Raw genomic sequence first — 26,992 nt, 5'->3', positions numbered from 1 at the left:
CAGCCCCAATCAGGGGGCTCAGGCCAATCTCAAATCAGGCAGTTTGAGCACATGGTTCCTAAGATTGAGTGAACACACAGTTTTATTCTGCATATAAATGTGTCACAAAAGAAATAAATTGTTTATGCAGTCACCTTTTTCATAAAGTCGGGAATGGTAATTAGGTACATGTTCTGCATGGGGATTGTGTATGGGCATTGCCTGCAGCTGCCTGGAGCTGCCAGGCTGGGCTCCGGGCTCTGCCTGCCAGCTGTAGCCTCGCAGGCCGGTGTCTGCGTGGTCTTGTCTCCCTCTCGCGGGTGTCCAGACGACTGCAACAAGAGCAGTTGTCCCCTGCTGTCCCAAGGTGTGTCCATGCTGCGATGCCTTCAGCACGGCGTGGAGGCATCTGTGCTAGCTGGCTGCTGTGCCAGGGACAGCTTGGGCTTAGAAATGGCTATTTTATCTGTTGTTTGAAATGGGTTTTGCAGCCTGTGCTGAGCCTTGGGGTGGAGCTGGTACCTGTGCAAACAATATTAATGTTCTTGAAGGTTTCTGCTGATGTTACTTCTTGTTGCTGGGCTCAGAGACCCCAGGATCAGTAGTCTCCAGAGTGTTGTCCTGCTGCTGCCCCTGGTCTGCCTCCTTACCTACAGCTGAGGGCCATGTTCTGTGGGTCCTCCAGCAAAATGTCCTTCATTTGTCATTGACACCCCAGAGGCATTACCTCCGTGTGCTCTCTCTGTGCCTTCAGGTCAATAACAGAGCCATGTTCAACTTCAAACCAATTCCACAGCAAAACCCACGATCTTTAACTTCATTAAAATCATTCTCATTCAGCTGTGGCAAAGCAGAGCCTATGAATCATGATTAATGAAAGCAGAGGGCCAGAGAAGAGATAATTAATTTCTCTTTCTTGTTCATGGGCTGTGCTGCCCTCCCTCAGTGGAGGATATGTGCCCTTTAGACAAAAGGCTGACAAGTGTCACCTGTTAATCTTCTCTGTGTGGCTGTTTGTCAGCACAAGATGGTCTTGCCGCAGCCCCGGTCCCCAGGGCCCTGCTGGTTATGACAGTTGCTATTTGCAAGTCAGCTGCGAAATGCTCCCTCTTTATTCCTCCTGCTATTTTTAGCACTTCTTTTTAGATTGCAATAAAAAAAAAGACATCTCGTGTTGGTGATAACCAGGTTGTAGTGATTTCTCCCCTTAAGGGACAGGCATGCTTGGTGATGGGAGGGGAAGGGCTTTCCAGGGTTTCTCCAGTGCATGTGAAACCCATCTGCTGGCTCTCACCCAAGGTGGAGCTGCCGCTGTAACCTGTGGTGGATCCCTTTGGGAGCATGTCTCCCTGCCAGCACATCCAGCATGTGGTGGTTCAGCTGGAGAGCTGGTTGCTGAACCAAGGGCAGGTGAGAAATGGCTCTGTTTCTTCAGAGGTCAGGTAGGAGAAGTCTGCTGAGCATGCAGCAGGCAGCACAGTGGCAGAGGAGAGCTCTTGGGAGCACTAGGGCTGTGTTTAAGAACCTGAAAGAAGTCACGGTGGTCCCTGGAGCTCTTTTCCTCCCTGCTTCAGCTGCAGGAAAAGCAAGTAAGTGAATGAGGAAGGTCTGTCCCACTGGTCTCAGAACCACACTGTACACGGCCCCCTCACCTCGGCATCCCAGCTTCTCTCTGAGCACTTGGCAGACAGAGCTCACTGAGCTGGATTTGGGCATCCTAAATTTAGCCGATGCAGCTAAATGGTTCCTGCTGTTTTTAATTCACATTCATACTAAATTTCTGCAGTTTTATTTTCCCGTTCCCTCTTCTCTCAAGGGAGAAGCAATTGCTTTCTTGGAGGTAGCTTATGATTTTTCCAGACAGAAATTGTTTCCATTCCAGGGTTATTGGCAATACCCAAATATATGTCCAGGAATTGGTCAAAGCCAAGGAGCCTGATTTAGAGCTGCTGCTTCTAATGTCTAATAAAGCAGCACTGCAAAAGGTCAGCCTCTGTGCAATGTAGCAGCCAGTCCTACCAGCTAATGGCATAATCTGTTAAAGAATTAATTCCCTACATCTTCCCTTCCTGGTCAAATATAACACAACAGGGAACATTAACTGTCTAACCTAATACTGAGTTTCATATAGTGCTAGTAAACCTATTAACTGAGGCTGTTTTCCAAACTGCCAGAGTCTTGACCTTGGCCCGTGTTTTTAAGCAGGCTTTTGCTGTTCCTCTCGAGATCAGCCCCAGTGCTACAAAGCAGCAGCATCTTCATTCAAGCAGCAGCTCGACTGCTTTCCTTGCTACGGTCCATGCTTGCGGCACAGCCCTAGTGTCCCTGCAGCAATGTCCTGCCCTCTTGCTGTAATTTGCACTGAGAAGCGTTCATCGTTTTGAGGTCATCCCAAGCCCTCTGACTTCTGAACCTGTATGGCGATAACAGCAACGTTTGCTTTGCTGTAAACACTTCCAGTTACTGTTGGTTCACCTTTAGCCCAACAGCTCTTGTTCTTGTGCTTTTCAACACTGTTCTTCATGCTTTCCTGCTATTTTACTTCACATTGGAATATCATTGATGTAGGCTGCAGCATCAGCTGCTCTGTTAGCAGGTGCTTTTATTTGCTCCTTAGCTGCCCCAGCTTCTGGGCCGAGCCTTTGGGAGCAGTGTTGCCCAAAGGAGAGGTGAGCTGGTGTGCAAGAGCATGGGTGGTTTCTCTCCACGCACACATCAAGAGCAGACAAATATTTGACATCAGCCTTCAATGATGTTCTTTCCCCAGCAGGTAAGGGGAAATAGTCTTCTGTGGCAGGTTTTGTGAATCATTTTGAGTATTCAGGAGCCAGAAGGGTCTCTCTTCTTTGCTGCCTTGCAGCGAGTAGAGTTTCTGTGAGTGATCTTCTCCCAGCTTTGTGTCTCCACTGCAGTAACATGTCCGGACTTCACCTTGGAAAGGGATTGCTCCGAGACCTGGTTCTGGATGTGTTGCGGGGCTCTCAGAGCACTAGGCTTCGCTCAGTCCTGGGCTTCCCCTCCACTGTCCTGGTCCTTGGCATCTTGTTAATGAGCCAAAGCATCTGTTTTGAGCACGGTAGAGAACATTTCCCTGAATGGGTGTGAGTTGTCTTGCCAGCTTGTTATTTATGTGCTCGTTCAGGTCACGTACTCCCCCCAGGGTAGGAGTAAGACCCAAGCTTGGTCCATTTATCTTCCATGAGTTCAGGAGAATAAAGAAAACATTTACCTTTTGGCTGATGGTCCATTCATCTCCTGCTCAATCTTATGTCTTTCTCTGTCAGGTCTCCTTTTTCTTGAACTATTTTGGGTTCTCTAAGCACTAGTTTTCATCCTTTTTTGACACTCTGTGGGCAGCTCAAAATGCCTGAGCCAGCAGGCTCAAGGAGTCTCGCTGGTCCTTGTGTGCACCAGGACTCACTTCTTCCCTCCTTGTATGGGCAAATCATGAGCCTGATAAAGCGTGCCTGGCTCCGGGCTCCCCCTTCCCCTGCTTTCCCCATCACATGTCCCTCTCCCTGCAGATTTACCGGCCCTGGGGATGTCTCTGTCTGTGCACAGTCTGTCTTCAGGAGCCTGGCTACAAATCCAGCATCTCTGCCCTGGTCCTGTGCTCGGGGCACTGCTCCCTGCAGAGGGCTGCCCCATCGGGGCTGGCAGACACCAGCTGGGTGATGGGGCAGGAGTTGCGTACCCACAGGGAGCAGAGTGCGGCCCTGCGCTGCCTTTGCCCCTGGGATGGACGGTGGCACTGGAGATGCGCCTTGCGCCTCTGAGGAGTCGGTGATACTGAAAACCCAGAAAAGTCTTAAGCCTTCTCCGCAATTAATGCCAATTATAAATCACACTGTTTCTGTTGCATCTCAAAATATCACCCAGAGTGTTTGTGCAAACAGTGGATGCAGGATGAAAAAACACCAAACTGGGGAAAATCCACCCTGTGCAGAGCCCCTCCCAAACCTGTCTTCCAGGATGCTGAGACACCCTCATCCCTTTTCACAAAGGTGACATTTTTAAAGAGCTCAAGGGCAGGTTTTTCCATGCTGATGGCTCAGCAGCTCCCTGTATAGCAGCAATAACCAGGTTTCTCAAAGAGCAAGGTCAGCTTAGAGGGGAGGTGCAGTGCTCTGTGGAAAAGTATTTAATTCGGTGCCCCTGCAACAGTGAGCTGAGCCACCCCTTGAACCTGTCATGAGGACATGTGCTAGTGACACATCCTCTTCAGTCCCATGCATGGTGAGATGCCGAGGTGTGTGTGCTGGCTTCCTCATTCCTCGTCTGAATAAATACATATTCCCATGGGGCTGAGACCAGGTCTGCAAATAGCTAATGAGAGCTGAAATCCCAACCTGAAATGTACACTCTTCTGGGTGAATGGGGTTTAAAAAAAATTTTTTTTCCTAATGTCTTTTAAATGTGACTGACTTGCAGGGGGGGAATCAATGAATCGTTGTGGCTGACTCGGTCTGCGTGAGAGCCTGCGGCCCCTAGCCTGCTCCACAGGCAGGGTTCCTCTCTGGCTTCACTTGTACCAAACATGCGGCCTCCTCACAGCATCCTTTCTAATAAACAAATTTGGGGCAGCAGGGAGCTGTATTATTACATGCGTGATTGTCCCCCTCCGAGGACATTTGGAAATGTGCAGGAGGTTCATAATTGTGGCTGACTTCGGCATGCAGCAGCTTCCCCGGAGGCAGAGTGCAAAACCCAGTGCAGTAGCGTGGGTACCCCGGTACAGAGCTCCTGGTCTGTGTTTCAGCAGCTGTGTCATGGTTTGGCAGATGCCTGCAGGACAAAGGTAGGTGTCAAATGGTGCCCTCAAGCTTCCTCCTTACCACTTGCAGCAAGTTTTCCCACAACGTCTGAAACAGCTGTGTAAATCAGGGTACAACTGGGTAAATCTTGGTTTGTATCAGTGCACCACAGGGTTTGACCCTTTTGCGTTGCTTCACCCATGTGCAGTGCAGTGACCAGCACCTGCAGCCATGCAGTAGACCAGCCTCAGGTGCCTGGTGAATATATTTGGGGGCTCTGTCCCCCTGACAGCTTTTGGTTTGCTGCAGTGACTGCGGCAGAGGCATTGCTGGTTTTTGAGGGTGTTTCCCCTTTAGCCTTGTACCAATGTCCAGGTTGTCTTCGTAACTGCTTCAGGATGGTTGTGGAAGCAGGTATGGAAACTGCGCAGTAGATGTGATGGATGTTTCTGGTGTTGAGTGGTAGGAAATGGGGCCCTTTGGTCAAGAAGGAGATGCATTGCTCTGTGTGTGTGTGTGTGATAAACAAATAGGGAATTGAGTCCCAAGGGGATTGATGCTAGCGCCCCTCATCTCACTTTCATCTGCTGCTCTAGATGCATTATTTCCTCAGAAATGAGGACTGGGAAGGGACAGCTACCAAGAGAGATCCTATAAGCTATGCTAGGAAGCTACTTAGATTATAATGCTACCTGGAAGAGTGACAGGCTGCATATGAGCCTGATATGGCAGAGAGTTTCCTTACAGACAATTAGTTATAGTTAAACAAGTATTAACTAACTGGTGACTGCAACCATTACTGGTTTGGGGTTTTTTTTTTTTGTACAAGGAAAGGGATTTTAAATGGATTCCATGTAACTAAACTGGCTGGAAATCAGTGAGTTTTGCGAGACAAGAAGGCTTCTGTAGATGTCATTCATTTCAAAGATACATTAAATCTGGTTCTTTAGTTACTGGGTTGCTTTAAAATGCAAATTAATCACTTGCCAAAATCAATTTCTTTTGCAGCTTGAATTTCAGTGGAGTCCATCTGGCATCTGCTGGGCAGTTTAGTGACTTCCTGGGGAGCATGGGCCCTGCACAATTTGTTGGACGTCAGACCTTGGCCACCACTTCAATGGGTAAGGAACACAAAAATGTTAGGTGGCTTTAATTTAGTCTTGAACAGACCACTCCTACAAGCCACCTAATGTGTCCAGTATCTGCTGATCTACCACTCTCCAGCTCAGTTTCTCTGTTAAATCAAGTAAGCTTGGCTGAAAGGTTTTGCTGATTGCTGCAAATGTGGCATTAGTAGGAGAGCACCAGCTTTATGCTTTCCTCTGTTGGATCTGAAAGGCATAGACTAAGTGAAACACAGCTAAAATCCTGAAAATGCATGCTGTGCATCTTCATGTTTTTCTTGCTCTCTAAGACCCACCAGGCTCTGTAAAGATTTTCTTATGGTCCACCATAACTGCGTTTTCCAAAGCAGCATGCGATTCTAGGTGCTTCGGTTTGGGAGAGATGAGAGGCTAGCTGCCGCTGAAGAGTATGAGACTGAGTCACCAAAGCCATGTTAGAGGGCTGACAGTAGAGATTGCTTTTGAAAATATGGGCTGGAATCACTGTAGAGCTGCTTACTCGAGAGTAACGCAGGAGGAGATCAGGCACTGAGGGCCTACAGTTTGTTACAGCTTGTATCAGGTGTGACATGAAGATTGTTTTCTTTTTTAACATTTTAGTAGCCTGTAGATGTATTGTTTTGGAAGTCTTCTGTCTATTTTGACATTTTGGTTTAGGGGATGTGGAAATTGGCTTGCAAGAGCGAAATGGGCAGCTAGAAGTGGATATCATTCAGGCTCGAGGACTGACACCAAAACCCGGCTCCAAAACACTGCCAGGTAGTATGCTTTGACCTCCTAAAGTAATTCACTGAGCCCCAGCCTCCTGTGATGCTTGTGAATACGAAAAAATTTAATTCCGCTTGGCTTCTGCAGGAATAAGCAGTCTGTATGCGGTATTGAAAATAAGGCTGGTTGAGCAAATCTTTTCACTTCTGTAAATGCCTTCTTTAGAAATAACTGAGACATGACACTCTCTTTTCTAAAGTGAGCATGAAGATTTTTTCATATTTGACAATATTTATTTTTTCCAGCTGCTTACATCAAAGCTTACCTGCTAGAGAATGGCGTGTGCATTGCGAAAAAGAAGACAAAAGTGGCTCGCAAATCATTAGACCCTTTGTACAATCAGGTGTTACTGTTTGCTGAGAGCCCCCAGGGCAAAGTATTACAGGTAAGATGAGCAAGTCTCAGGTCTGCCCATCTCTCTCTTCCACATCTGTTGGAAGATATTAAGTCTGGCAAGCAATCTGAATAATTAACATAGATGAGAAAAAGCCAATGTTTTCATTGAACCAAATGCACTTGATCTGAATGTGACAAATGGAAAGGAAAACCTTTTTTTCATACTCAAACTGATTATTATTTGATACCCTGCCAGGTAACATGAGTGCCTACCAGGAAAAGGTTGATTTTTATTTTTTTAATTTTTTTTTTTCCTGCCCAGTTAGGAGATAGGTAGTACCTATAGATGCTAAACAATCTTGCAGCATAGGTTGTCTTCTGTGTTTATACGTATTCAGAGCACTCTGCTTTGGCCATCACCCAATCACATATCCTACCTTTTTCTATCTCTTTTCTTTTACTGCTATACATTTTCTGCCATACTCATATTTTCATTTCCACACCTATATTTCCAGAGCAGAATGATTTCTACTGTTAATTCATACCTAAATCATTTCCATTTAATAAAGCCTAGCTAAAATCCACTGGTAATACTGATGTAATTAATCTGTAAGTTCCTATTGCTTACCTCCACTGGCATATGAATTGCCAGCTAACCTGCTGGATCCTTCTCACTAGTGAACTCTTCCTCATTTACCTTGATTAGAAGCATTTTCCACTGTTGTAATGAGACTGCACATTTTTGACTGAAATGGGGTGGGACCTGGCTTGGTCTGCTCTTGCCTTGCATAGGTTTCCTTACCTGCTGCCTTGCTGCCAGGAAAGACGCTTATTCCAAGAGAATAAAATGAGGAGCTTGGCTCTCTACCAGTGGCCATGCCACCAAACCACCTTTCTGCAGTGGCTTACTCCATCTCGTGCTGACCTGGAGTGTTATTTTTTGTCTTTTAATTGACAACCATTGTCTCACCTACCTCATTTTACAGAAAGTTGTGATGTTCTGGTTATTTGGAGCCTAGGGAAAGAAGCTGTCAGGATTAGCCAGAGATCACTAGTCACCATCATAACCCATCGTACTCATCCTCTCCTCTTCAGAACCTGGACTCACTCTGGAGTCAGTCATCACCTTTGTCTTGAGCCACATAGGGCCACTTGGTCACGCGCAGACCTCCAGCATGCTTAAGCCCATGACCCTCACTACATCTGTTGTTCCACCCACTGGTCTCCATCGTGTCGTAAGTGCAATTCAGCTTTCCCTGCTTGTCTGCCAGCTCCCTTTCATTAGACCTTCCTCTGTGCCTGCAAGCCTTTCTTGGCAGTCTGTTCTGCTTCCCCTGCATGCCCCTCCATGTGTGCCCCTTGCATCACCAGTCCTGCTTGCCAGCACTCGGCTCCTGCCCTTTCTCCAGGTGAGTAGCTGTGCCTCATCTCCATCTGCCCCGTGTCATGAGCTCCAAGTGCAGAAGTTACGACATGCTCTTTTCCTCAAACTGTTGGCTTTTGCCCCAAGCTATTGCCCACCTTTTTTTTGTTGGTTTGTTTTTCCAGATCAGGAGCCCTTCCTGCCCTTTTCCCCTGGGCCACTTTTTGTTGTGTCCAAGGCCCGTTACTGTGCCAGGACCAGGTTTTACCTGCAGGTGTTGGAGCTGGAGCTCCAGGGATACTTTGTGTATGTGCTGTTCCTGCCCAGCAGGTAGCGCAGCAGGATGGGGTCTCATCCACATGCGCATTCACCTGTTTTCCATGGGGGAGGGGGGGAAGTCTGATAGCATTAAGATTTATAAAACTGTGCTTAAAAAAATTGTAAAATCATCAGCCAGAGCTTCACGTCACCTGTTGGTAGTGTAAACTTTTCTGCTCTTCTCAGACTGTAGTAAAGCCCCAGGAAGTTGGATGAGTAGAAAGAAGGATTGGTAAGACTTGTGCTTCCCAAGCAAGTGTGCAAGTTGGAGGATTAACTGTGCTCCCCCCTCTTGTTCCTAAGGTGATAGTCTGGGGAAACTATGGACGCATGGAGCGCAAGCACTTCATGGGAGTCGCCAGGGTCCTCCTGGAAGAACTGGATTTGTCAACTTTAGCAATCGGCTGGTACAAGCTCTTCCCAACCTCCTCAATGGTAGATCCCACTACAGGCCCACTCCTGCGTCAGTCCTCACAGCTTTCCCTGGAGAGCACAGTGGGACCCTGCTGTGACAGGTCTTAGAGAGTAAGGAAGGGGGAACTGCTTTTGTTTTTTAAACATGCTGTCAAGGTTTTGTTTGCTGGAACTCTGACCTCAAGCGCAATGCATGTTCAATCAGTTCTTGTCGAGCTGGAAGAGGAGGATAAACCAGTGACCTTAGACAGAAGACGAGGGGGAGGGCGCTGTGCCCTCTCCGTCCGAGGAGGAGGTGCCGTGGGGCATGAGTCCTAGTTGTCAAATTAGACATACACCTCTTGTTTCACTTCTCTCGCTGTCATTCTTGGACCCTTGTTTCAGATCAGTATTAACCCTGGAAAGTTGCAGCATTTGAAAGAATTTGGGGGGAGTAAGGAAGGTATTTTTCTTAACTGTGATTTCTAATATGGATTCTTTCACAAGAAAGTACCTGAAAAATTCAGAGGCCAATATCTGACCTAAAAAGAGTAGAAGCAGAAAGTTTAAGAGGAAGCATTAGGGTTTTTTTATAAGGTCTTTTCTTCTTGAAAGGAAGAAAAAGAAAGAAACCTGCAACTCTTTCTTTAGAATCAGTTCCCTATCACTGAGTCATGTTAACTGTAACAGTGTTGTTGCTGTGTTTTCAAACTGTGCCAAATTACCAGCAAGTGTCTTTACTGCATTACTTGTCTAACACTGCTGATGAAGCATACTTGGTGGGAGAATAAGTAGCACCTACTTAGACCAGACAGTTTGAACAGAGTTCAAGTTTAGCAGGCTAATTAACTGCAATTTTGCTCAGAAAAAAAAAAAAAAACAGTAGAAGAGGGAGCCGAACATCAGACTTGCAGCTTGAGATGTGTTTTGTATTGTCAGATACAATGTTCTGCAATTTACTGACTCCCTTAATTGTTGCTGTGCATCCTTCAGTCATGGTGTCTTCTATCTCCTGCTTTTCTTCCATCTCCTTTGTACTGGTACATATCTGCTGGAGATGCTGCCCTTCCTGTTGTGCTATGGACTGACCTGAAACAGGACTGTTTTATTCTGCCACAGGAGAGGAGATTGAGGTTTCTGGGGTTGCAGAAGAAAGAAACCTCAGTTTGTCATCTGACAAGAAGGTGCTGGAGAGCACGTAACCTTCCTTGTGGAGAGGAAGGTGCTTTAGGCAGTCTTGGTAGTACACAAACATTGTCAAGTGTCCTGCAAGAGGAGGTGCAATCCCCAAAGTACGGAGAGGTAGTGGGTGAGGAATCTGAAGACGCAGTGGTCGCAGCATGTATATTTTGTTAATTGAAGTGCAACACTAACTGTAAACGAGTCTTGTAGATTAAGCCAGTAAAGCACATTCTCTGACCTACTGAGCTACAGCAGCTGTTATCAGCAGAGTCGTGTGCTGGAGTAAGTGCGCTAGATGCTTCAGACAATTAAAAACTTACTGTTGAAAATCACAGAGAATCTCCAGAGATTTTCTGTTGATAGACCTGTTTTGGCTAGGTTTTGTCTTAGTTCCTAATGAGGATTTGATGACTGCTGTCTCAGAATAAGCTTTTGGAGATGTTTCACTTTGTGATTTGAAAGCGAAGGTCCCATGTCACGTTTAGGAATGAGCAGATTCTTGACCTGTCGTAGAGGCATACTGAACATTTATTTCTGCATGTGGACCTCAGCTTTGTTAGAATTAAAGCATGAGTGTTGAGTGGATGGTGAAAGCAGTTGCTTTTGGTCCTAGCTTGTCTATGGCATTTTAAATTATTTTGAGATAAATTACAGGATAGATGCAAGAATAATAGGCCTTACAATAATCTCTGTAAAAAATTATATAATATAAAGAAGAGGGAAGGAGGATAAGGGACATAGAATGAATAGTTTTTTGAGTCTTCAGTGGTAAAAGCCTCAACATTTCAGATAAATCTCTTAATTTCCTTGATCAAATACGTCTCTGGCCTCTCACTAATTATTTTTTCTAATTGTATTAGACAATTTCTATATATTAGCTGAAGAAAGTTTGTTGCATGCTGGTCAAACTATGTTGTGGCGCGCTCTCTTAATTTTATTTTTTAAAAAAAGCACATTTACTGTAATTCAAGTCAGCATCTTTTCCTCTTGGTATGTAGTGAGTACTAGGCAATATTGTACAATATGTGTATGAACTAGAATAGATTAGGTAGATTTAGTGGTTTGTAGCACTGGATCTTTTAATAACTATGTCTTTTAAAAGGACCGTGGGGAGCTCCAGGTACATGCCAGACCTGGCAGCTGAGTAACAGGGCTTCTGTCTTAAGTTATGCCGAAAACTTTATATTGGTACTTAGTTTGGACATTATCTACCAGTAATAGCTAGTTAATCATGTTTTCCTGTGTCCAGTAAGATGAATGCAACATTTTTGCAGTCTTTAATGGGGAGTAGGAGACTATATATGCCAAAAGTTCTCCCCCAGAAAACTTTGTTTAATGACTGTCTGTTGAAAAGCTCAGTTCCTGTATGCCTGACAAATGTGACGTGTCTCTATCCTACCCCTCCAAAAGCTCTGCAAGCTCAATGATGATCAGTTCAGTTACAACAGGACTACTTAACACTGAGGACTATCTTCTGTATGTTTTTAATCATGCTAAACGGTCACTGTCAGGGTAAAAAAAAAAAGTTACAGTTTTACTTGTGTTATTTTTGTTAACGTCTCGGATTCTGAAATTTGGAGGCAGTTTTAATAGTCTGCTCCGTCCTGTTTTCTTCTGCATTTTTTACGTGGTTGATTGTAGTCCAGTGGTTCTCGCTTCTGTTTCTACTCACTTCCAAGTCCCATTTCTCCGCAGTATGCAAACATTGCAACCCCTGCCTGGCTGCCACGCACAGCAAAGTCACGCAAACTGGCAAGTGCAGATGATCTTCCTTTGTAAAGCAGACTCACAGGAGCCCTTTTGAGAGTGCCCACAGGGTGCCGAGTGAGGCCAGGAGAGTTGCACAGTACCCTACAGGCTAAATTGTTGCTTCACTCATGCCTGTGATTCCTGCACTGACCATGGTGTATTATAGTTAAAAAAGAAGTCTTCTAGTTATCCATCAATTTAAAGACTCCCAGTATAGCATCCAAGGCAAGTCTGAGGCTTGGAATAGCTTATTTTTCTAAAGCCTAACCCTTTTTTTTTTCCCCCCAAATTTGACTTGCCAGTTTCTGTCTAAGGTGATGTGATATGACAGTTGGGATTACCAGTGTGGTTGTGTAAAAAGTAGCAGTTTGCTAGAGTGACAAGCAGCTGAAAACTAAACTTTGGTCCTGTTTGCAAGTCCTGACTGAGTTTTTCCTGTGTCTGAGTCTAGCTGTTAGTTGTAGTGAGGGACGGGGAGAGAGAGGAAGAGCAGGAGACTTAAAAAAAAAAAAAAAAAAAAAAAAAAAAAAAGAGGCATCATATTATTTGAGACTGAGGAGAGATAAATACCTGCCCAGCTCAGGGTTGATTCCCTGTTCCTTGTGCATGAAATACTACATTTTAATAGTAATGGAAGGATTGCTTGCCAAAAAAAAGAAAGGAGAGCCAGTCCCTAAATATTACCTGCATTACTATTACCATGGAAAACAAAGAAATCCTGATGCTGAGAGTATCCCTGAGAGCAGAATGATCTCTCTCCAGTGGGAATGCCCTGCACACAGGGAGAGCAGCCTCGCATGCGGCTTTGTCCTCTTTGTGGTCTGAGCAAAAAGCAGCTGTGACCATGGTTAGTCCTGGTTTGTTCAGGCAAAAAATGTGGTATTTTCCCAGTCTCCTGGTGTTGCTTTCCCTTTGTCCCAACACAGCTGGGACGCCACAGAGCCAACGGAAGGTCCTCACTCTACAATTCAGTCCATGGGTCCTCATCCTGCAGCTGAAGCTGCGTAGGCAGGCTGGAGCATCCCTTTTGCACTGCGCATGGGCGATTGTGTCCACAGGCAGGGTAAGGGCCAGATGACTTTATTGTTTAGCCAAGTACGTCCCCACTTTCTTGACCATGGATTGTTTCAAAGGACATTGCAGAATTATTTGCTTTGAATAAAAATATATATTTATTGTTTCTAGCTACCGGATCCTTTATCAATGTACTGTTCTAAATTTGCAGGTCTTCTAGAGTATGAATATCACAGGTTCCTGTAAAGGAGCTATTTTTAAGATGTTGAGGCAGTTAACAGAATCTCAACCTAAGCATGTTTAGTAATGTTTAGACAGCAAGACAACTTTTTTATGAAACTCATTTTAAGTTAGTTTATTACATGCTGTTGGTAATATTTTAAAACAGGAAAAATATTTTTCTTTAAAGACAAAATGATGTATGTTTTTTAACAGAGAACATAATTTAGTGTTTTCAAAAATGTTTAATGTTCTTGGTATGAAGTTTACTCATTCTTTTGATTTCTATGTTGCTTGTTATATTTTATCAACATTTTTCCAAAAGAAGAGGCATATGTAAATAAACACCAGAAAAGAGTCCTATAAGAAATTCTGTTCAAACTGGCCATAAAATTATTAGTAAATATTTGTTATCATTCATTAACTCTCAGCTGCTATTCAAGCCTTTGTTGAAAGAATTGATGTTGTATTTTCAAGATGAGAACTACTTAGCTAGTTTTGTCATAATCCTGTACTCTGTATAAAAATTTTTTTATAAAGAAAGTCTAATAGGCTAACAAGCAATAATATATTCCATTTGGTGTGCACAGATTGTGACTTGCAGGCTGTAGTACATATTGTTGATACAATTTATAATTGTCTTCAATCTCAATGACATCACTTTTGAAAAAGATCCATATTAACTTTGATTGTAAAAAACAAAGACTGGGCTGTTGCCTTGTGAGATATATTCATCCTATAGACTTCTCTGTGAGTATATGTGCCCATCAACATGAAATCTCCTAGGTGAATAATGAAACAGCTGTAGATGACTTCATACTACAGAGGTAAAAAATAGTTTCAATATAAACTTCATGACTGTTTCAATCTCCCTGGTTTTCTTAGGCTATCTAGTATTTGTAACTCAATGAGAATGGTTCCCACTGCCACTGTAGCCCTGATAAAGCAAAAAAGCCTTTGCACTCTGGGGCCACATGAGTTCTGCCTGACAGCTGCCTATTTTCCTTGAGATACCAGGGGCAAGCTAAAGGGAGGGTTTTTTTCAGAGCAGCAGATTGAGCTGTTCTTCTTTAAAGGCTTTGTGGGTTATTTTGTCCATTTCATAGGTAGTATTTGTGAATTTTGTTAGAAAATTCCACCCAAGGCAGAGAGATTGCACCTTCGCAGAGGATCACGGGGGACTAACACGTAAAACAGGAACAGGCTGTTCTGTGCCATTTTTCGGAAGTTGGCTAATGCTGGGCTCATCTAAAGATTTTTCCAAAGTGGCAGGATCAGGATATTGGATTTTAAGTCAGCTCTATCATTGATGCAGTGCGTAAAATAAAATAGCTTCAAAACAGCATCCCAGTTCATTGCCTGTGGATTTCTCGCAGCATTTCCCATAGAAAAAATCTTCACGTTGTTCTCAAGATTGCCAGTCTGCTGGCCATGCAGGCAGCAGGTCACTGGCCCAGTGATGCTGGGAGCCCTGATGAATGATGAAATAATTCATGGGTTTTTTGTGAAATGCTTTGAGAAGGAAAAGAGTAAATGCAAAGTGCCGTCAGTAGAGAAGTCCAGGGCATACTGAGACCTGGAGTGAGCATCTAAAATGAAATTGCAGCTACCAAATTTGAGCCAAACATTTAGAAAAGAGGATGATCAGTGAAAGCCTTTTGGTGTTTACCCCAGTGCACACCTGCCAAGGTGTGTATATTTGTGGATGTCCATATGTGTGCATCTGTATGAATGTATACAGGCACACAGCGCGCAGTAGCGCTTTGGAAAATGCCAGGTTCCCTTAGGGAGGTGAAATTCTCCGAAGGGGCTGGCTGGTTGTACAAACAATATCTCATTCTCTTGTATGAGCCCTTTGCCCACGCAAGACCCAGCAGTCAAGTCTGTGGGACACTCGTGAAAACTGGCATGGCAGAGCCCCAGAGCTGTGCTCCTGCTGTGCCCTGCGTGTATCTGACAGTCTGCCTGGCTTTCCAGCGTGCATCTGTGAACGTGGTAGTTCCCCCGGGAGTTTGCAAGTGCTTAGGTATTCTCAAAATGTGGCTAACAAGTCTTAAACTCACACTGCCGGATTCTGCTCTGCTCAGTGACCAATGTCCCAGTGATCAAGCAGCCGTACATCCATCCCTAGCCCCAGCTGCTCACCCACGACAGCAGCACCAGACTCGTTCCTGGGGAACCTCAAGCTCTTCTCGTGGTGTAGACACCCTTCTGCCCTCCCTTCCCTGTGGTAGCTGCTCTCATCCTGGTGGAGGAGAGGAACCGGGGAGAGTTTCTTGTAGCATTTGGTTCTTTGCACTTTAGCAGCTGAAACTGAGAAGGAGCCAGCACCAGCCCTTTACAGAGCACCAGCAAACAGAGGCTACGACCTAATGATTTCCCTTCATAACTTTCCAGTAGCTAAAATGGCAACCAAAGCTATATTGTTAAACCCCGCTCTGCCACGTCAGTAGACAGCCTTTGCATTTACACTGCATGCTGGGCACCTCGTGGGCTTGAGACCCCTATGCGTGGGAAGGAAAGGGCTTTGTCTTGCAGAGAGGCCATGTGGGCAAACGCAGCGTGTGCGCAGCAGTGAGCTCTGCTCACTGAGTGGGCATTGAGGCAGAAGCAACCCGAGGAGAGAACTGAGGCACACCTGCTGAAGCCATGCCCACAAGCTTTCCAGGAGCTAGGCTTTTGTAGTTGCTTGGGTGCCACAGATTGGGATAGCTGCCCACCGGCGCTCCAGATCCCCCTAAACACCGGCCTGGAACTTTAAATCCTGCAGCAGTTTTTTCTTTGGGGCTGTTGCTCCTTACCCAGTGCTGCTCACTGGTCTCTGCTTTTGGTGATTCCATCTCCTTGACCTGGAGCTGGTTTTGGCTTTGTTTGGAGCAAGGAAGAAAGAGGTTTGGAGAGTGAATCCAAGGCACGTTCCCCCAGCCTCACTGTGCTGGGCTTGCCTTCCTCCTGCGAGCTGCAGGCTGCTCCCTGCGCCGGGTGGAAAGGGCATCCTGGGGATGCAGTGCCTCACCCGAGACCCCCTCACACAGCACTGCCATGGCCTGCCACCCACCTGGGATGCCAGTGTCCCGCCCGCGTTCTGTGGCAGTCCTGAATTCAGACCACGGGGTCCTTCCTTTCCCGTCCTTGGTAGGAGCTAGGGGTCTTCTGCAGGGGCTCTGCAACCCACGCAGGCGTGATGTGCCATACAGGTAGCCAGAAGAAGGCAGGGATGGGGAAGGAGCTGCCTCTGTGCTGGCCAGGGAGAAGGGGAGCTCCCAGCGAGCTTTCCTCCAGGTTCCCTTTGCTTTCCCGTGCGCCTGTTGCTCCTTACATGGGTTCTCCCTTCCCTCTCGATACGAGGCCTTATTGCAACCCGAGGGGACTGAGGCTGCCCGCAGCATCTCTTTGCACTGAAGCACCCATCCCACGCTGCCTGCGGGGAGCCCCGGGGCGGTGCTGCAGAGCTGGCCTCTGCTCGGGGATGGAGCTACCACCCCCAGCACATCCACGCTCTCACCTCCCCCGCGCCAGCGTGCCGGCGCTCTGCCTTGTACCCCCGCTGCCCAGGGGCCTGGCCACGGTAGGGAAATCTGCTTTCATGGGGTTAAACCTTTTTACTTCATTAATTACTCCACGAAAACCGATGGCTTTGCAGGGGCACTACACGGTTGCTTCCTCTCCTCTTGCCTTTCCGTAGGAGTGGGGGCAGCTGATCTGCTCTTTTTGGCCTCTGTAACCCTCTCCAAAACTTTTTTGGAGGTTTTTAACATCATCCGGTGAGATGTAATCTCCATGGAGCCAGAGGGAACACAGGCACTGGAGCCAGGCAGCCTGCTTGCCACTGTGGCGAGTTGCTTGCGAGGTGCGTGAGCTGCCTTGGGTGGAAGGTGGGACGCTGTCCCGGCAGCACTGGTGGGATGCCGGCTGCTTGTCTGTAGTCAGGAGAGGATTCTGCTATACTTTTTTCCTGTCTGTAGGTTTTATTCAGACAATATGTAATGATTGAGTGATTTACAATTCAGTGTTAAGCTAATGAAAATGTTGATAATGGTGATAATAAAACCTTTTTTTTTTCCTATGGCGTGTTGGAGGTTTTTTGTGGAGTGTCTCTGCTGTCTCTGTTGCCACCACCATTATCTTCAACCTAAGATTTCAGCTTGCCCATCCCTTCTCCTTGTGCCTATAGGGAATGACAGCAGCTCAGGCTGGTGTGTCCCAGCACTGTCCCAGGCTCCTTCCCAGTGCTCTCCCTGGAAGGGCCCTCTCTGAATCAACCCCAGCTTCAAACCTGCGTTTCCCTGTGCTATTTCCAGATGTAATTTGGCCATGGGCATGTCCAGGCACAGAGCTAAGCTCTCTCCTAGCTTGTACTCTGCTCACTACCCCAATCAGAAGCCTTCTGCTTCTGCTATTTTCTTCCCAAGACCCTTCATGGTCAACACTGGCCATTCAGGGTTGATTTTGAAACCCTGGAGGTGAAGATGCTGCTGGCAGAAGAAAGTGCCCCTGGCCCAGGCTGTTGGGAATACCAAGAGTCATTGTAGATGCAGGGTGAGCCTGGGGACCCTTGGGGAAGGAGACCCATGGGTGTTACTGGGTGTGCAGCTACTGCCCGGTCCTGGATGGCCTCAAGCTGCGAGCCCTCAGGTGGGGAACGTTTGGGGGCTCTGGTGTGACCGCTGCTGCAGGGTTCTGCAGGAGGAGGTGGCAAGAACACATAGCATTCCCCAGGGAGCTGCTGCAAGCCCTTTTCCCATGGGAATTACAAGGGATTGCAAAGTCCCAGTTCACTAAGAGTTTCTTAAAGGATTTTCTCATGCCTCCAAATCCCTCTGCAGGTCATCAGGGCAGGACCGAGGGGCAGGGCAGCTCCCCACCCAGCCACCCACGCACCCCAGCTACAGCCCCTGGGGGAGCAGTGGTGGAGGAAGGAGGAGGAGGATGAGGATTTCTCCAGCAGTGCGAGTGTCTGGTAGGTTGGGGCAGCCCAGCCCAGCATGGCACCTGGGGATGAACAGCACCTCCCACCCTCAGACCATCACCAGCTTCCAAAAGCAGGATGGGACTCAGACAGTCACTAGGCAACTAAGCTCCCCAGCAGCGCTGCCTAGCAGCTTGGACTGCACAAAAGCAGCAGTAAACCCAAGCAGGTGCCCTGCTTTCTGTGCTGTCAGCTCATTACCAGCTCCATCCTCCGCCTGAGACAGGCTCTGCAGATGTCACGCCGCCAGTCCCAGTGCCTCTGCCGGGCTTTGCCTTTGCATCGTTGCATAGCAGGCTCTGCGGCACGAGCACGGAGCGACCAAGCGCTGGCAGCACTGCACTGAATCCAGAGGGAGAGCGTAAGGCTGGCTCAGCCTCCGGATTGTGGTTGCTCTCCCACTTCCAGCTCCAGAAGAGGTGGGTTTCACTGGGGTGATGCCATGCGGGCTCTGACATGTGCAGGAATTGAAGAGCTGCTTCCTTCCACGAGGGTGGATGGAGGGTGAGAGGTACCAGCTTCATCCTGGCCACTTGGAGGGTGAACCAGGTTCAACACGGAAAGGGCAAGAGATCTCTGTCTGCTGCACAGCTCTGATGGCAAGGACACCACAGCACACCCAAGCCTCGGGCTGACAGCCTTGGTGAGGGTGGTGGGAGGTGGGACACGGCAACAAAGGGGCTGAGATGGTGGGATCAGCATGAAATGACACCACTGAGGAGCTAAGAAACCAATGAAAGCCTCATTTTTAAGCCTGTTTTATACGCTTACAGCTTGCTTTCTCCCCCCCTCCCCCTTTCTATTTAAACCAAGGCTCACGCAGCTGGTCCAGATTTGGGGCCACTGGTGCAAAGTGATGCAGCTGCTGAGCACCAGGGACGGGGGGAACAGCAGCCAGGGCATTTTGGTGGTGGGAGGCTCTCCACCCACCTGCCCTTCTGCCTGCTAGATGCCACACACCCTGAAGAGCCCTGGGGAGCGTCCAGGCGAAGGTCTCGCAAACCAGACCCTCGTGCCAGCCCACCAGTGCCTGCACCATCCTCCCTGCCTGCATGCCCCAGGCTGCGCAGCCCAGGGCTGTGCTCCTGGCTCCATCGCTGTCCCTTCCCTGCCCGCACATGGGATGAGGGGACAGGCTGAGGCCAGGAAGGGACGAGCATCTTGCATGAGAGCCCTGCTGCCCAGGGGCAGGAAGGATGGATCTACTGTGGCCACATTGCATGCCGAGAGTGGGTGTAAAGTCCTACCTCTGCCTCCAGTGGGGTGGAGAACCTGGCAGGGAGCAGGCAGCTGTGCCAGAGAGCATCCCCCAAATAAAGGTACCAGGCGAGGAACCCCTCTCACCTACCCAAGCAGCGCAGCAGCCCCACTGCAGACCTGCCCTGCCAGCCCCGGCAATTAGAGCGCCTGCCCATCCCTGTACTTGCCTGCTTGGGCATCACCTGTCTTGAAGCCCAAATCCCTGCCATTTTAGAGACTGGAACAAGAAAGACCCAGTTGTAACAAGCCTCCAAAGATTTGGGGTGACATCAAAGCCCAAAGCTGCCTCCAGGAAAGCCCACGCACCAGGAAAGGTTGGAAACGTGAAGGTCACTGGCCAGGGAGGGTGGAGGAGCCCAGGGCATCCCCATGCAGGGAGCAGAGACACCATCCCATGATGGGCAACGAGACCCAGATGCTTCCCAGCTCTGCCACAGCCACTCTTCCCTTCTCCTCCCTCCGATGCCCAAACATCCCAGCAAACATCCACAGGGATATCCCTGGGTGTAATCATTGCCCACACCCCCGTGGCAGGGGAGCCAGCCCTGGCATACCCCTGCAGCCGGGCAGGGCTGGGGTTTGGGGCTCAGACACATCCCTCTGCTCCCCCTCGTGACAAATAACCAACCACCACCAGCTGGATTCACCTTTTATTAAACTGCCCAGAACAAAAAGAGGAGAGAGCAAAGCCTGCCCTGAGGCCTTCCCAACACTGGCACTCTACACGCCTTCCCCACCAGGAAAAGGGGATTTTCCTCCAGGAAAACCCCCTCAGAGGGTATTTTAGGTAGAACTAAGAGTGGAAATGTCCCTTTATTGGGGGAAAAAAGTGAAACAGAGCTGCTGCCGCTGTCAGATCCCAGTCCTGCTTTCTTGCAGACGGGCAGGATGGACGCCAGCCACATCAGGGGGCACCAGCTGGAAACAGCCTTCCACGTGGGGCTGTGTGGGTACTGCATCCCGCCTGGGGACACACACCGAGATGGGATCACCCCGTCTCTGATGACCCCAGCAGCAAAGAGCGCAAACCATGGGCTCGTGGGGACTGGGAGGAGGCAAGGAACAGGCATGCTTGCTGGGCTGCCAGCTGGAGGAAAGGTGGTGAAGGAATTTTAGCTAATGATCTCATCAGGGCCAAACCCTTTGCGGGTGGCTCTATATGGTTCAGGGAGGCTTTCCCTGGGGCTGCGCCCTTAGCACAGTCCGGGCTTATCACAGAGGAGGGCTATGGCTGGGCTGGAGGAGTTCAGCTTCCCCTGCAAATGGGACACAGCATCCCACCAGCCAGCTCAGTCTGGAGGACTTACCAGTAGCGAGGTAAGGTGTGCTGGTGGGTAAGGGGGTGAGTGTATGGACCTCCAGCTTCCAAAAGTCAGCCACAAGCCTGAGCTTAGACCTGGAGGGCTGGTCATGGGAGATGCAGTGCCATGAAGCTGTCCCCGTGTGCTGAGCGGCAGGACTGCAGCCTGTCCCCTCCTGCCCACCTCTCCCTGCCCAGCCACCAACTGCAAACCTGCTGTGTGGCACCGACTTACCTGCACCTGGGGTCAGGGGATGACTTAAAGTTCACCAACCCTGCAGGGCTCACTAACATGGGCTTTGCTTTTGATACGCTCTCAGCAAGTGCAATCCAGCCCATGTAGCGAGAGGCGTGTGCTGGCAGCGGCCACAGCCAAGGTTAGGCAGCGTGGGAGGGCAGCGATGCCTCCGTTTGGGGAGCAGGGAGGTGGGAAAGCAAAGCTACAGCTTGCTGGACATCACATCGGGAGGCCCTCTTGCCAGACCCAAATGCTTGAACCTACTTGGGAGGAAAAAGCAAAGAAAAACTAACAATGTCATTCAGGGCCTGCAAAAAGGAATGATTATTTCTCAACAGGGGTTAAAGGCTCCTGCTGGATCCTGCGTGGGGCTGGCTGCCAGCTGAAAGGGGAGAGGAACAGAAGAAATGAGAGCAGTAAGAAGGACCTGACATCTCTGTTCTTAATTTATCATCATAGTAAGACTCGAGCACCGAGTACAGCTCGGCACGCGCTCCTAGATGGATTTCCTCCGCAGCCGGGGGTGTTGCCGGCAGCGAGGGCTGTTGGATGATAAAGTGCTCCCTGGGGAAGAGCCGGTCTGACCCCGCGTGCTCAGGGAGACCTCGTCGATTTTGTAGGAAATGGAGTTGTAATACACGGGGTTGGTGTGGCAGCTCAGGGTCTCGGGGTGGGAGGGCACCGGGCTGCCGCACAGCTGAGGTCTGTAGCACAAGCATGTGCAGAAGGAGGGGACTGCGGCTGCCGAGTTGGCCGACTGGCGCCGCTGCCTCTCCGCATCCTCCTGGATCAGCGGGATGAGGTTCATCTGGCTCGTCCTGTCCTCCACAGGGAGAAAAATGGCATTGCTGCTCCGGCTGTCCTCTTTCGGCTTGAGGTGGATGTTGTTCCGGGCTCTCCTCAGCGAGGCTCGCTCTTCAGCATCCCGCCGCTCGTCCTCAGAGTTCATCGTCAGGAACCGCAGCACCACCAGGTTGAGGAAGGCGCCGATGACGGTCAGGCCCACCAAGATGTACATGAAGCTGAAAGCCACATACGGGGGCTTCTTTTGCAAAGCCTCGTTCTTCTGCAGAGCGACAAAGTCTCCAAAGCCAATAGTGGTCAAAGTTATGAAGCAGTAGTAATAGGCATGAAAGAAAGTCCAGCCCTCGAAATAAGAGAAGGCTGCTGCGCCGATGCACAGGGTCCCCATGCAGGACAGAAAGCCGACTAGGACCATGTTCTCCATGGAGACATTGGTTGTCCTCATGCCCAGACACTTCTTGATTTTCTTGAGCAGTAGCCGCACAACGGTGTTCATGCGCTCCCCCAGGCTCTGGAACATGACCAGCGTCAGGGGGATGCCCAGGATGGCATAGAACATGCAGAAAACTTTGCCGGCATCTGTGCCCGGGGCAGCGTGCCCGTAGCCTGTGAAGGAAAGAGGAAAGGCAGGTGTCAAGCCCTCACTGGGGTTTCCAGCAAAGCTGCCCTCGGACCAAGAGGAGCAGTAGGAGAATGGGGGGAAAATGGAAAATGAATTAGTAACAGATCTGCAGGCAATGCTAACAGGGCCATGGGATACCACATCCTTTGGGATGATGGCACATCGCAGTATCAAGTGGGCAGAACCTCATTTGGCCTCTAAAGAGAGAAGGTACGCTCCTGATAGCCCCTGAGCTATGGTCACGGAGGCCAGGAGGAGCCCTAGAGCTGGACTGGGGTCTACAAGCCTTCTGCAGCTCATGAGCAATTTAGAGGCAATGATGCCATGCCAGCACCGGGTCTGCAGGGTAACCTGAATCCCCACAGCGAGGGAGGACGGAGGCTCCGCAGGATGCTGAGACCAACAGCGCCAGGTCACCCCGCGGGAAGGTACTCACCCAGCCAGTACCGTCCACAACTGCCCTCGCAGGGCCACCGTCACCTCCCCCTGGCACCCGCTCCTGCCCCTCCTGTCCCCTGAGCCCTCCAGCGTCACGTGCATCTTTGACTCTCGGCTATACAATCATTTGCTGCGTGGCCTGTCGGATAGGAGCTATAGGGCCCCCACGCTATAGGGTCAGTCCCTGCAGAGGCAGCTAAGTCTGGGAGGGCTTCTGCAGAGCAGCTTCAGGTTTACTCCAGTGTCACTAAGACTCAGACCTAAAGCACTGCTGGATCATTGGGGAGGAGGAGTTGTGCTGTTTTAAATGCAGGGAAGTATTTATGCCACTGCAGCCCTGTCAGCCCTTGTCCCAGGGACAAGGAGTTTAAGGAGGACAAGGTTCTCAAGGAGGACAAGGTTCTCCTTGAGCACCTTCTGAGATTTAATTTCCCCACCTTGCTCCAAGTTTCAGAGCTGTGACTCAAGGATGCACACAATTATATCATGAGTCGTAATGAGGTATTCACCGCAATCTTCCGGACTTCAGTGATTCTGCACCCATCTCAATTATATAAGCTTAACAGAATTCGGTGGCCTCTGACCTAAGCGGATGAGTAACTAACTCAGTGCAAGGGAGTGACGTGGCGTGGGGAATAACAGCATCCAAAGGCATCCAAGCCTTTCTCTTGAGTTTCTATGAGAAACTACCAGGGCTGGAAACTTCCTTTCTGAAGGCACCTGCAGAACAGCCCCAGCGCCTTCCCACACTGCTGTGTGGCCTTTGCAAACAGCTATCTATATTTTCACTTTTTCCAGGTAACCACACGACTTTTGCATGAAGATATGGGGGAAACACACCCCCCCCCCCCCCTTTTTTTATTTCTCAGTCATGTTCAAAGCTGTGACTTGGCTTCACCTCTGTCTGTGCTGCCAGTGGATTTCCAGGACTCTTAGGGAAGCTGTTAGCACACAGTGATGGGAAGACCAGAGGATGACAACCATGTTGTCCCAGGCTCCTGAGCACACCTCTCACTCCAGGAAACTCCTGCAATGGGACAGGGCTGGGAGGCGAGGACAGCATTATCCTTGACCGTGCTGTGCTCCAAACTGCAAGCAGGCAGGAAGGGACCGGTGTCTAATTGCTCTGTCTGTTCATAAACCCACGCAACCAAAAATGATAAACTTAATGCCTGCATGCCACATTTCACAGAATACAGAGCAGACATGAGACTGCAGTGGCAAAAAAACCCCCACTCAGATCCAAGCTTAATAACCGAGTGTAATTATCAGGTCCTAGGCTACAAGATAATGACAATGACAGTAACGAGGAGGTAAATATAATGATCCAGAAGAGCAGCAAGTAGAAAAACAGTTGTTGTACCCTGAGAGACTGCTGAAAGAGCATTTGACTGATGCTTTCAAAATGACAAAGGGAATTAGAAAGAGTAAACACAGCTACATTAACATTAAAACTGAGATTTGGAGCACAGCCCAATATAAAGAGATCTGACATGCCAGCATTTTAGAAATATGGCACCTGGGCTGAAATTATTTATCGCACCGGGTGTGTGATAAGTGTAGCAATTGTTTGTCACAGTCAACAGAAAAATAATGTAAATGAAGCTATAACCTGTCACGAGATGATGGAGATTTTCACTGAAGCCATTCATCCTACCCTCCTGCTGGGGCCTGACACTAACCGTGCCCTGAACCCATCGCTGTTTGCTGGCCACGTGCGTTGCCAGCTGCACAAACCCCACACCACATCTCGTGGGGGCACACGGAGCCCCCCGGGCAGGGCTGCCGGGTACCTGCCCCTCCGCCACCTCTTGTCCCCCGGTAACGCAGCGCGGTTGATCCCACCAGCCCTTGTCCTGCGGGATGATGCTTTCAGCTACCAGATGTATTTCACCCATCCCAAGCCCCTCGGTACGGCTGAGCCCCGTCCTACAGACAAGGAGGTGGCTGCTGGATGTGGAAGGGCAGGATTCGGCCTTGGGGTTCCTGCCTCCAAAACACATCTGCTGAGTGAAATCCCAGCATGAGCCCAGGATCCCATGCCTGTCTACCCCCCAGGGATGCTCAGGGTGCATGGATTAATAAAAGTGGATTAATTAAACAATGCTCAACTCCCATGTGGCTAATCTCACCTAGAATTAAGGCAATCCTCGTTCAGTTTAGTTTCATTCTCTTGCAAAATCAAAGTGGGCAAACCCAGCCATCGGGCTCTAGTAGGGGTAAGTGTGTCTACACGGGGGTTTAATGTGATTCAATCGCTCTCCTCCAAGCTAACTGACACCCGTCTCTCTGCAGGTTCCCGTGCAGGCAGAGCGAGGTTCAGTGTCTGGCGGCTCTCTTGGGTCCCCGAAGCAGGTCTCGTACAGCCAAACATCCCGAGTTTTGAGCCAACAGTTCTCGCCCAGCTCTTCAGCCTGGCTCGCTGGCCACGACACCGCGCAGGGGACGGACGCGGCTCCCACCTCTGCCCCCCGACACCCCCGCAACTTCTGCAGCTGCCTGCCCCAACGGCGCCTGCGGGAGCTCCGCGTGCTGCCGCCTCCCTGGGACGACGTGCCCCTCACGCTTCGTGGCCCCAGCCACAGCAGCACCCCCGGCGTCCCCCAGAACCGGCTGGCCCCCAGCCTGCCCGTGGCTTACCTCTCCCACCGCGGGGCGCCGGGGATCCCGCAGGGTCAGCGCGGGGGGTGGCCTGAAGAGACGTCCCGGTCTCGCAAGGGTGAGACCTGCCTGCCCTATGCAGGCAACCCCCCCCACACACACACCCCCCAGCCCGGGGCTGTCCTGGGGCACCCGGAGGTGGCGGAGGCGTGGGGATGGAGGGATCCGGCGGTGCGGGGACGTGGGGCCGGAGAGGTGCCGGGAGAGGGGGCCGGAGGGGCGCGGGGGGCGCGCCGGGGTGCCGGCACTCACCGATGGTGGTGATGACCGTGATGGCGAAGTAGAAGGAACCGGCGAACTTCCACTGCCGCCCGGCGCGGTGCGGCTCGGCCTGCAGCACCAGCCGCTCCAGCTCCCGGTAGTCTTCGGCGGAGAAGCGGTACTTCCTCCGCAGCTCCCCGCGCTTCTGCTCCAGCAGCCGCTTGCGGCCGCTCTCCGCCTCCGACTCCAGCGCATCGAAGACGGCGGCGCCCACCAGCAGGTACGAGAAGATGCAGAGGATGAGCGCGGCCGTGCGCAGGTTCTGCCGCTTCATGGCGAGGGGCGGCCGCCGCGCCTCAGCCCGGGCTCCGCATGGCCCCGCGCCCGCCGCCCCCCGCCGCCCCCGCCGCGCAGCCCCCCCCGCCCCCCCGCGCCCCGCCCGCTCCGCGCCCCGCTCCCCGCCCGCTCCGCGCCCCGCCCGCTCCGCGCCCCGGGCACCGGGACCGCGTCCCCCCCGCCCCGAGCCCGGCTCCCGCCCCCCCCGAGCCCCCCCCGCCCGGCAGCAGCGGGCCCGCGCCGGCCGCCCCCGGGCTGCGGGTGAGCCCCAGCGAGGCCGCGCTCCATCCCATGCCGGCGACGCTAATAGCGGTCCCCTTCCCCGGGGCCGCACCTGGCCGCCCGCTCCCAGGCCGGAGGGGTTCCCCGGGCCAGCGGCATCGCCGCCTGCCCCGCCTGAAAGCAGCGACCTTAGGGTTGCGCGGACCGCAGCACACCCCCCCCCCCCCCCGATGCCGCCCCCGGTGCTGCCCCCCGGTCGCCCCCGCTGCTCCGTCCGGCTCCGGGCAGGGAGGTGCCGCTTCACACCCGCAGCAGCGAGGTGCGCGCTATCTGCGTTCTCTCTGCTTTTTCCAGCCGGTCGCCAGAGCAGATGGTCCGGCCTGCTGTGTCCGGTGCGGTTTTATGAGAGCAGAAAGGGACAAAATAACCGGGTTCAATGTTTCTGCTGCTTTCTCTGGCGTGTTCATCAGAAGCTGCAGGGACGGGGGGGAACGTGGGGCCCAGCAGCCTTGTGCCGGCGTGGGGGGCAGCGAGCGGAGCCTCCCCACGCTGATGTGCCGTGGGCAGCCCAGGTCAGCTCTGAGGTGCGGGGAAATTAGCCGTGGTAGGAGGCAGGGCCCACAAAGAGAAGACCCTGTTTCTCATTACTGGTTTCCCAAGCTTTTATGTAACCCTTATGTTTCACTTTTAAAAATAGAAAGACACTTCCCTGCGTTGTATGTTGCAGGAGATAGTCTCTCCT

The 26,992-nt window shown here is 50.5% G+C and overlaps 2 protein-coding genes across 3 annotated transcripts in view; one reads left to right on the top strand and one right to left on the bottom strand.

Annotated features, from left to right (window-relative positions):
* Positions 1–17,265, top strand: part of RIMS4 (regulating synaptic membrane exocytosis 4) — a 62,552-nt gene extending 45,287 nt beyond the window's left edge. Inside the window, exons 3-7 of one of the 2 annotated variants that reach the window (XR_003922787.1) lie at positions 5,742–5,854; positions 6,515–6,616; positions 6,871–7,010; positions 8,057–8,196; positions 8,946–9,035. Coding sequence is in view for 1 of the 2 variants with exons in the window: in XM_030009875.1 (XP_029865735.1) it covers positions 5,742–5,854; positions 6,515–6,616; positions 6,871–7,010; positions 8,946–9,164 (574 nt within the window). In the remaining variant the exon portion in view is untranslated. Of the gene's footprint in view, positions 1–5,741; positions 5,855–6,514; positions 6,617–6,870; positions 7,011–8,056; positions 8,197–8,945 lie in introns of both variants that reach the window. The other variant, XM_030009875.1, reaches the window with a different exon arrangement.
* Positions 17,266–20,065: 2,800 nt separating this feature from the next.
* Positions 20,066–26,097, bottom strand: KCNK15 (potassium two pore domain channel subfamily K member 15). The gene is made up of 2 exons (XM_030010475.1): positions 25,744–26,097; positions 20,066–22,376 (listed from the first exon to the last, which is right to left on the bottom strand). Exons 1-2 carry the CDS (start codon positions 26,024–26,026, stop codon positions 21,463–21,465), a joined length of 1,197 nt encoding a protein of 398 aa, XP_029866335.1. The 5' UTR covers positions 26,027–26,097; the 3' UTR covers positions 20,066–21,462.
* Between the last annotated feature and the right edge of the window lie 895 nt (positions 26,098–26,992).

The sequence above is a fragment of the Aquila chrysaetos genome, chromosome 3 (assembly GCF_900496995.4).
Source record: "Aquila chrysaetos chrysaetos chromosome 3, bAquChr1.4, whole genome shotgun sequence".
In the NCBI taxonomy this organism is placed as follows: domain Eukaryota; kingdom Metazoa; phylum Chordata; class Aves; order Accipitriformes; family Accipitridae; genus Aquila; species Aquila chrysaetos.
This window is presented reverse-complemented; position numbering and strand designations above follow the sequence as displayed.